The 10,939-nt window shown below is 40.7% G+C and overlaps 1 protein-coding gene across 1 annotated transcript; it reads right to left on the minus strand.

Moving 5' to 3' along the window:
* Window positions 1–5,431: 5,431 nt before the first annotated feature.
* On the minus strand, window positions 5,432–10,273 carry LOC119734972 (glutamate formimidoyltransferase-like). Its single transcript, XM_038208634.1, has 4 exons — window positions 10,080–10,273; window positions 9,647–9,895; window positions 8,215–8,409; window positions 5,432–7,056 (listed from the first exon to the last, which is right to left on the minus strand). The coding sequence occupies exons 1-4, from the start codon at window positions 10,210–10,212 to the stop codon at window positions 6,572–6,574; spliced, it is 1,062 nt and encodes a 353-aa protein (XP_038064562.1). The 5' UTR covers window positions 10,213–10,273; the 3' UTR covers window positions 5,432–6,571.
* Window positions 10,274–10,939: the final 666 nt, after the last annotated feature.

Genomic DNA, 10,939 nt, shown 5'->3' on the forward strand with positions numbered 1-10,939 from the left:
TTTCTGTCCTCTCCTCAGCCTGAGAGTCCCATGTTGCTTTCAGAAATGCCTCTTTTTTTAGTGGGGGGGGGGGGGGGTTATTGGAAACTTTACACCTGATCGTCAAGCCAGAGAAATCATTTCAACAACCTGTACACGGTGAGTTAAAAAAAACAACCACCGAAACCCAAATGGCAGGAACAATTTTTGAACGACGTTTTGCCTGTATAGCACTTTCAAAACTAGAATGTGAAAGCCCAATCAATGAGCTTTCCTTTTGTACAAAAATCATTCAAATCACTCTTGTACTTTTCAAGTTACGAAATTTTGAACTCAAACACCGTTTTAAAGTTCTCTCCGCGAATCACCAATAAAAAGTAAGTGTTCTTTCAGCAAAACAAAAACAATTCACATGCACCCCTATGTGAATTGTCATCGTAGAATGAATCATTCGGCAAAGTAATATGCCTATATAGTCATTTAGTTGTTGATCATGCTTTTGACGAGAAACTGCGTAAAAGTAAAGTATAAGTACGATATTAAAGGCATAGGCTATAATGATCATTTTGCATGTACATGTATCCCAAAAGTAATCTACTGAATTGTTATCAAAACAATTACTTGGATTAAAGATCGTATACTGGTACTATTACCAAGCCTTGAAAATTTCCGTCTGGCTGGCTGTCATTTAGGAGATACCAAGAAATATTGATCAGTCAGTTATTGACTGATTTTTGGAAATACAGAGTGGTATTGACAAAATCGTGTTTAGTGATCGAAAGGTTGTGCATGGTTTTTCACTGTTTTATCAAAAAGTGTAATATCCACTGAGATGAAAGATTAGGTTTTGAACATTCTGTGGATTTTGAGTGGTTTTATTATTGAAAACAAACAAAATGCATGAAAAGCAGATGATAATGCCATCAAAGCAGGTGCTATACGCTGGTATATAGTTCCAGTATATATCCAAACCGCTCAACAAAAGCCTTTCGGATGGTGTCCTTGATCCTGGTAAAGCAAGCGAGAAATGAAAACTTTTCACCACACACTTCCGTACCAGTTGCCTTTTTCTACATCTTTATAATCTGTCCCCGTTTTATTAGGCCAGCTGGTCCTTTTTGTATGCGTAAGCCCAAATAAACGATCGGATGTGGGGTATTTCGTTCAACACGTGCATGCTCTTTCTCCTGACCACGGTTGATGATTCTAGATAATGCCGACCTTTAATTGTTTCGCGTTGCGTACTTGAATTTTGACGGCCGGTTTATTAAGTTGTCGTCTGCTCATGTAAAATAATAATGGATTATTTATAGTGCATTCACAACAGATGCTCTTTGTACTTACATATATTAATTATTGAATAGCTTAACTAAGATTTCGTTAGATTAGCATTATATAAAAAATAAACGCAACAGTTATTCTTCATGAAAAATCGAGAATTGTTGCCATTTTTTTATAGGGCTAAATATCGGGTCTCGTTTTAGTGTGTGAAACATAATTAATAGTAAAGCCGAGTTTCAGGTTTTGTAATTCTCTGTTCAAATGAGCTATTTGCTTCACCCTACACCTAACGTTGTTCAGCAGATTGATTTCTTGTTTAATATATTACAATTTTACGTGTACTTATGAAACTTAATTGTTTATAAAAATTTCACAAACAATTGAAAAAGACGTAAACAGATTTGAAGTAGATACAATACATACTACATTGTCAGATCCGTGTTACTTTAGCAAACCTTCATTTCATAGATCCACATTGAAAGGATGAACATAATCCGGAACACCAACAAAAGAAACGGATGTTTTGGGAACAGGAATTGAACACATTGTCATTGACAAGCAGTTTATATGAATAAAAAAAAATATTATTTATGTTGCCGTCAAGCTGAAAATGATTCCGTCCAGACCATCATAAATCCTCAACAAGTTTCCTTGGTCCTTTGCCAAACTTTTACGGCGCCCGCATGATGTTCCGTCCCCCAAGGCCTCAAAAGCCCCGCGGTGGGCACACGGCGTGTACCCCTCGATCCGATCGCACACAATGACGAGAACAGGCGCGCGCGCACCGGGCCCAATCAAGCGGGAGCAGAAGGGCATGCAACACGTGACTAGACTCCTGCCTGCTAAAGTAGGGACAATTTATATTCTTTATCCCCGGCCGCGAAAGGTGCAAGACCGGGTTGGCTGTGGTGCAAGTTGCTGTCTGATCTCTTGCACCTGGGGGTTGAATCAACAAGGATGGAATAAGCAGGCTAGACTAGCAGAAAATAGAAAAGTAATTATTTTTTGCTTCGAAATTCTGTTCATCTGTTCCCCGGGTAAATTTTGATTTTAAATCATTGTTTTGTTTTGATGAAATTTATAGAACGTTTGTAAAATTGTAATGTTTATCCGTTGTTTTTGAGGGTTGCAAGTATCTCATCGCTGTGTTTAATAGCAATCCATGGACTGCTTTACAAATTACATCGTCACGGATGTTCAGACCGTACTGGTCGAAACGTCGGGAGTTCACCAACCCCACGTCTTCTCAGAATTGTAATGAAATGCATTTCACCGTTTTCGTCCATAAAAATCATTGTAGTTGACGAGTATAACTTATCGCCTATTAAAAACCTTAGAAATATCTGTTGAAATTTGAACCCGATTTTACCATGATGATCCAAGCCTGTTGCTTTTTAGAAATTCAGAATACATGTACTGTGAAATAAACCTATTGACGGCTGCATGAATGCAGCATGACTTTGTAATAAAATATGAATATTTCAGACATTATTGAAAAGAAAAAAAAATTAATTGCAAGCCGGATTTTATATTTATTAGTCTACATCAGATGATTTATAACAAATTTTGGATTTGTGTATACCATGATATTTTATGCTGGGAGTACAATAGCGTGAATGGACAGCCTTGGCAGCTGCAACCAGCTGTTGGGGGCACCGTGACCGGGGCTCGATTGTCGAGGCAAAGGGACCCTGGGAATAACCACAAAAAACAGCTGGTACTTGTTATACGCGCAAGAAATTGGGCCTGTCGTTACTCGATACCCGTAGACGTGCCTCCTTATTCCTCTTCAATTGATACATTATATACGCGTTATTAAACGCATAGGATCATTTATCCCAAAAGTAACCCACATAATTATTATCAAAAGCTTACTTGGATTAAAGATCGTACTGGTATAATATAAACAACCCGTGAAATCATTCCGTCTGGCTAGCTGCAATTTAGAAGAAATCAAGAAATGTAGGCCCTGTGTGATTTCCAACGATTGACAAAATGGCGGTTGTGCACTGTTTTCTCGAAAAAGTGAAACATCCACTAACTTGAAACCAACAGGTTGGGTTTTGAGCATTCCTCTTTGGATTTTGAGTGGTGTTATCACAAAAGAACAAGACGCATCAAAGGCAAATGATCCTAGGCCTATTATGTAAAGCCTTTCCATATCAACATAATTTGAGACAGAGCAACGCAAACAAGACCCCAAATGCAACGATGGGGAGTACGGAAAAATTTCATCCGCAAATGTCACCGACAACCCAGACGGACGCAAATATCTGGCAGACGATCGGCAAAGTTGAACCATGGTTGAACCCGACGGTTCCGCGCACTGTCTGCGCAGCCCGAACGTAACGTCGATATTGAAACTAGCTTAAACGTACACGTAGCGTAGGCTACATGACTGTGCACAGGCCTTACAGTTATGAGGCAGCTTAGCCAATCTTCACTCCGTCTATAAAACCAAGTGGCGTAACTGCGTTCTAATTTGCAGGGGAGGGGGGGGGACGTACGTTCGACGGGGACTCATTTTCTGAATATGGTTGGGCATTCACTCAGATAGTTTTAGGTCTTATATTTGCCTTATTCCTCTCCCCAATGCCGCAATTGATCCCAAGTCCTCGCACTCGGCAAATAAAACACTGGTTTAGTGGTACACTATACCAATTTCACGAAAAGAAGCTTTTTCTTCTGTATCGGATTGTATTCGAACTTTCGACCAATGACATCAGTGCGCCCATGACGCGTGCGAATTCAGTTATATGATTCAAAGCCAAAAGAGGGCGCTGTGCAGAATTCATTCGCTCGCAGCCTAATCAATTGCATACGGTACCGGCTGGTCTCTAAAAAGAAATGGGGTTTTACTTCAATTTTCCGTCCGACTTAATTCTTCAGAAGGCCGACTGGCCAAGTTTGTCAACAAAAAACGGCCGGAGTGATTGAACAAACAAAATACCCGGGGGAGGGAGAGTCATGTTTTGACTCGGCACAAATATTTACGGGTCCAGGCCGTCCAACCGCACCGTCACACAGGTATAACTTGCATTACAATCATCGGCATATTTTAAATTATTGACTATTTTCGACTTCACTGATTTACAGGCAGGTGTTTGGCCTGCGCCCAGTCATGCGCGTTCACTGTGCACCTGTTTTTTCAAGGTGTGTACGTGCAAGACGCGTGTCGTTCTTTGTATATACCTTGTGGTGAACTGTGTTGTCTTTTTATGATTTTTATTTAGGGGGGGGGGGGATTTGGTACATGTAGTTCAACTTCAAATACAGTCGAGTCTCGTTATAACAAACTCGTGCGGACCTAGCCAAATTGTTTGTTATATCAGAATTTGGTATTAAGAGGAACATCAGTCCCATTCATTGTGCATTTAAATGCACAGTTGGGACCAAGGCTTTATGTTTGTTATAACCAGAATTTTGTATTAACAGAGTTTGTACTAACGAGAGTCGACTGTACCACTTTTCCCTTTCGGTATAATATCAGCTAGTCCAGGTCATCACTGGAATCGATGAGGATATCTCTCCGTTGAATGTGTCTCTAGTTTTCCACCCAGTTGTATTGGCCAGTGTGTAAAATCATACAATACCAGCATTAGTGCAGTTATTTTCAGCTGCCGGACTCTAGTTTTATCATCTACATTTGCCTTATTTACATACAGGGATGCAGATGTACCATAAGGTTGGTAATGGAGAACAAGTTTTGGTGATTGACCAATTTCAAATTTGAAGCCGAGACTCTAAATTCATGCTAAACCATTGGGCGACACGTGGGCCTTTTCTTTTACTCCTCATCACAGAAGAGAGTACAGAGGTTCTGGGTTTCAGTGATGCTTTACAATTCCTGTATTGGGCGATACTTCTCTAGTGCTTGGTTATCTTATACTCATAAATGATACTTCTGAGAAAAGTTTCCAGGTCTGAAAAGTACACAATATATCCAGGGAAAATGGCTTGTTGATTGACCTGCTGACTGGCTGTTCAGTTATGTCAGTCAGATCTGTTGGATGGTTGATTTTCTGGTTGGCATCATTAGGTCAGTCAGTGCTACAATGATTTGGATTTAATATGGTTTGACAGATTTATAAAAAAAAAATAGTCTAAATCAAGCTGAATGAAATGTCAAACAAAACAATTATTACAAATTTTCTTTAAAAAAAAAATCAAATTTTCTTCACAAATTTTTCTCAATTTTAATATTTACTTTCTTTACCATTAACATTTTGTATTGCTTTTGACAAATGAAATCATATTAATTTAGGATGCTAAATCTTTAAACGTCCAAAGACCACTAGGTCTACCATAAGATAGAACACAGCTTTTTTCCAGCTTGAAAGACCCTTGCATGTCAGTATGCCGAATGGAAACCCCTTTTTGGAAAGCTGTATTTTAAAGACTCGGCCATCCATGAATCCTGGCCAGTGTATTCAAAGTTCAGTCCGACTATTCACCTCCGTTTTTTTTTAGAGGAACTTAAATGGCACCATCCCCAGCCAGCTTCAATGGCATTCCAAATCCTCGTTTTTACCAGAGCGTGTCTCGCCACGCGTGCGGTTTTTATGATTGGTTTCCTTTTTTTCTTTTCTCTTTTTGAAAAGTGCACAGACAAGTGAAAGGCAGACATGCAGCCAGTTAGCCTTGGATAACCAAAAAAGCATATTTTTTTATTACAAATAAAACCTCAAGCCGACCTACCCAACAGGTTTTGAGGTATTCTGTACCATCCAAACCCATTTATCAGAAGTACCGAGTCTTTATTTGTAATGTATTTCTTAGCATTTTAAATATCATTGTGGATACTGAGTTTGTCTATTTTTCATCAATTACCCCCAAAAATGTTGGCCTTAGTGTTTTAAATACACTCAGTTCTCACGCGCATCAACCATCTTTTTGTTATTGTACAGTCGAATCTCGTTGGTACAAACTCTGTTAATACAAAATTCTGTTTATAACAAACATAAAGCCTTAGTCCCGATTGTCCATTTATGTGCACAATGAATGGGACTGATGTTCCTCTTAATACAAAATTCTGATATAACAAACAATTTGGCTAGGTCCGAACGAGTTTGTATTAACGAGACTCGACTGTACTTAAAAGCCAAGAACATATGTTTCATTTAACAAAAACAGATTTGGATCTCTTTTTTTTGCAAAAACCAAGATTGTTAAAATCAAATTAAAATAGATTCTGGAATTACAAAAAATATATGGAATGTATACATTCAATGTACATGTATATTCAAATATCTGGTGTGTCATATTTTGCAAAATGTATTACTGTTTTTCACTCTCCATTGAATATTTGTGTTCACATCATTGCACCAGGCACACGAGTACGCCAAAAGTCCACCTGCCCGGTCTGTAAGGCATGGACAGCCAACTCCTGTGCCTCTTGTGGAGTGAAACCAATGATGGAAGTTCCAACAAGACCGACGCCATGCGCCGATGCCAGTTCCTTGACCCTGGCCTCGATCTTGGATGGGGTAGTGTAACGCACACTGTGGTAGGTGTCTTGTTGTGGACAAACTCCAGAATCGTGGGGACGGGTGCCAGTTGAAATCGTTGATTCTGCCTGCTCAGAATGAGCTGCATCTTTGGCATTCTCCATGGGAACGTTCTCCACATTGCAGGCAATTTCGACAGTTCCCTCGTGGGCAAACGCCATCACTCTCACCCCCGGCAGACCGCCCGGTGTGGTGGATCGAATCCTCCCGGCAATCTCGTGGCCGATTGAGACATCCCCGGTTGCGATGGAAACATTGTAATTTGTGACATACAGAGATCCCCCTGCACCTGAATAACAAAAGAAAAAGATGAACCAGCAATGGATATCCACTCACAAAGAAATAAATAAACCCTTTGTTAAATTCATGGCTCCTAGAGAATTGCACGAACACATTAACCCTCCTACTAGTCTTCTGCACTTCACAACCCTTCAAGTTTTCCAAAACCACTTTGCCCATTGAGCTAGCACTCACACTACAAACTCCTTTGAGGTAATTTTCTGTGGTTATGGATAACACTTCAAATCCCTTTACAGTTCTTTTGTGTGGTTATAGGGGCAAAAAGGTACATTTGGTCACACTTCACTACTGCACCCTGCTGTCTTTTGTCCAGACTCTCTGAGTGACATGGTTACTTTAACAATTCCTTCACCTGAAACTAACCTGCAGGGTTTTAACAAGTTTTAAATATTGCGCTGAATATTGTCTTCCCACTATGAGGGTTTAAAGTTACAGTCCATCATTTGCAACTATCCAAGTAGTAACTGACGTAATTATTGTTGAAAAACATACTTAGTTGAAAGATAGTAAGGGGACTAAACTCCCTGTGAAATTCTTTCTGGAATGCTGTCATTTTGAAAAAAATCAACAGATGAAGGCCTTTCCAACAATGAGTCTAAAGATGCATCGTTGGAAATTTCCATTTGTAGTTTGTTTTTTTTAATCGGCGAAGCACACGCACGCATAGACACGACGCACACACGCGCACGGTTGCTATAATTTGTCGGATCAGTGTGCGACATCGCATAGCTGCAATTGGCTCAGTGAGAACGTGTCTTTGACGCTGAATTCAGGCCCACTTCAAAACATGATTCAGCAACATTTGATTTGAAATCGAGATACTAGATTGTTGTTTTTCTCGAAATATACAGCTGAAGCCGAGCTGAAACTTCGTCAGGTTAGTTGTTCAGCACCCATCGTTAGATTTTGAGAACGTTTGTTGCTTCAAACGAACAAAATGCACAAATTACAAATGATGGACTGTACCTTTAAAAAAAAAGCTCAAAGTTAAAATCCATGCAGCTCAACTTGTAGAAGTTTTCAACCTGTAATGTATCTGTAGGAATGAGCCTTATCACAATAGCCGTTATTGGCTTCTAAGATGAGACGAAGGATTGTATGCATCCATGAGTCCAATCAACACATAAGACCACCAACATCCCCATACCTGTTAGCCCATATCTTGGTGAAGGACTGCTCCCCAGATCGTGTTGGAGACTCCCATAGTCCATCTGATGCTTGCCCAGGAACCAGCCTACCTGTTTGCGTCTTGCCACCAGATCTATGTTCTTGGGAACGTCTGATGAACCAAACAGGAAGAACGAAGTGCCTGGAATGTCCCTTGCTAAATTGGATGCAATTCCTAAATAAAGTTGAATAAAAGAATAAAAGATTCATAAGGGCAATTCCACGGTTACTCACGTTACATTTTTGATGTACTTTTGAGTTTCCTTGGGCTGTAGTAGCCTTACTGAAAAGGTTTAATAACTGTTATCCCCATGGTAGATACCTGTAGAGTAGACCTAGACCTACCTAAGCACCAAAGATGACATCCAGAAAAATCGCACAAAATCGGTTACTCGTGTTACGAAAATGTAACATGAGTAACCAATTTAATAAGAACATGTGTAGGAATCTTGTGTTGCCTTCTCCCCCTCCGCCACCCCCCTAAAAAAACCTACAATATTCTACTTACATTAGATATTGACAAAATGGGAACTGCCAACATTGGGCTGGATAGCTCAGTTGGTAGAGCCCCAGAATGGCAATGTGGATTCCTGAGCTCGCAGTTTCAAACCCCGCTCCAGTCAATTTCATTGTTCAACTTTAAATTTAAATTAGAGTAGATTTTGGACACCTACATTTTCAACTCAGTAATTTAATGAAGCTGTTTATGGGTTAGAGCTTAATTAATATTGTGTATATCAGAAATGTGTTGAAGCCTGAATGGTTAAAGTGATGGCTAGGGAAGTTGTACATGAACCCAAATCCTAGCCCTTAACACTAACCCCTTGGGGTATTTTGGCTACAACCCTGCTGCACACAGCAACATATCCAACTCTTGTCAAAATGACAAGCCTGCCCAGTGGACCCGGGGACGTCTCTATCGTCCGACGTCCCATTGGTCCAACAGCCCATTGGTCTATACTTTCTATTGGTCTATACGTCCCATTGGTCCGACGTCCTATTCAGGGTTAGGATTAGGGCCAGTCAACCTGAACCAATGGGACTATAGAGATGTAACCGCCCAGTGTAGCAAATCCATCAGGTCAAAAATCTCAAGGCCAAAGTGCCTCAGAGTCTGCGGTCACCAACTGCAGCAGGATACTGCTCTTGCATTGTTCAATGGGACTAGCTGTCATTGTCTCAGAATTGGCTGTTTATGCACTGGTGATGATAGCTCAATGCAGCAAGGTCCCACAGACTTCTACGCCTGATGCACTGTGTTGCATCTGGCAGGGTTAGGGTTAATAAATGCAAGATACTGCAGTTCTCTGTTTGCTTCTGGCAGAAGCCTTCTGTATTTGTTTCCAGCCTCTTGGTAGTAGTCCCCAAGTTCCTTTGGTCTCTGAAGGGACAGCAAGACCTAACAGACTGACCTTTGGCAATCACACCACATTCCCCCACACTGACATCCTCAGAGAGTGGATAGATGGGCAGTAGGTCCACAGCACCCAGTCGAGGGTGAACCCCGTGCTGGTCGCCCAGGTCTATCCGTCCATAGGCTTCCCGGCATGCATTGTAAACGCTGTCCGACAGATGGTGGAGAGGGGCCGCTATCGTCAGCACGGAGCGATTGTAGTCATAATCGGAGAATATGTTTAGCACTGTTGATTTGCAATGCAAACCTGAATTTTTTAGAGAAAGGGAATGAAACGTAAAATCACTGATCAATCAATGACAGTATTCCATCATAAAATCTCATCATCATTTCTAGGTGGCTCAGAGACTCTAAACTTTGTGCGAGGACCTCACCGAGTCTGATCTTCTAACATGCAGGGATATAAACAGGGTTTCAAAGGGAGAGTTTACCAAGATCAGCATCCGATGCAGGAACCTCCCGGGCAGTAGACACTGCAGCAGTAGCGACGGCCTCCACTACCTGGGCATTTCTGCCTTCAGAGATGTTCAGAAGGCAGATACCAAGCCTCTTCATAGCACACATCCTACACCTTGCTTCATGACGTATTCACTATTCATTATACACCTGAAATATGCAAACAAGACATATCAAGCTGTGACAAGAAAGGTAACAACATATTTGGCGTAGGCCTACTTCCCCTCCCCTCCCTCCCCCCCCCCTTTTTTTTTGTAGGATGCATTTTGGACTAGCCTATATAGACTTTATGCATTGCGGCATCTTTTTCAATTTGTTTTAATTCAGTAACAATGAATGCACTGTTCACTCATGCATATCCCACTTCCCAGCAAAACAAACATGACAAAGGCATTGCCCTCGTACTCGTAGATGGCTGCTAAGTGCTATGTACTATAAGATCTGTTTCATTACGATCGTTTCCTCTGGCTTTGGTAACCATATAGCCCCATAAATGTGGCCTATTTACTGGACTGCCTCCGTAAACATAGGCCACACATCCACATGTACAAAAATCGTGTCGACTTTGCCAAATTTTGATTTTCACATTTAGGCTTAGTTTGTAGGATTTTTTTGCTTTAGAAGCATACTCACCCGCTTTATAGGCTAGTCAGAAAGTGCTGCATTTTTCAGATGTCTGATTTTTGTGAAATTTCATGTTGAAATTTTGATACGCAAACGTGTAAAAATGAATCTGGAAATTTCACGAAAAATATACATCTGAATTAAAGGCAGCACTTTCTGATTAGCCTATAAAGAGGGCGAGTATGCTTCTAAAGCAAAAAAACCCTACAAA

This window comes from Patiria miniata, unplaced genomic scaffold, assembly GCF_015706575.1.
Source record: "Patiria miniata isolate m_02_andy unplaced genomic scaffold, ASM1570657v1 HiC_scaffold_28, whole genome shotgun sequence".
NCBI classification, from domain to species: Eukaryota; Metazoa; Echinodermata; class Asteroidea; order Valvatida; family Asterinidae; genus Patiria; species Patiria miniata.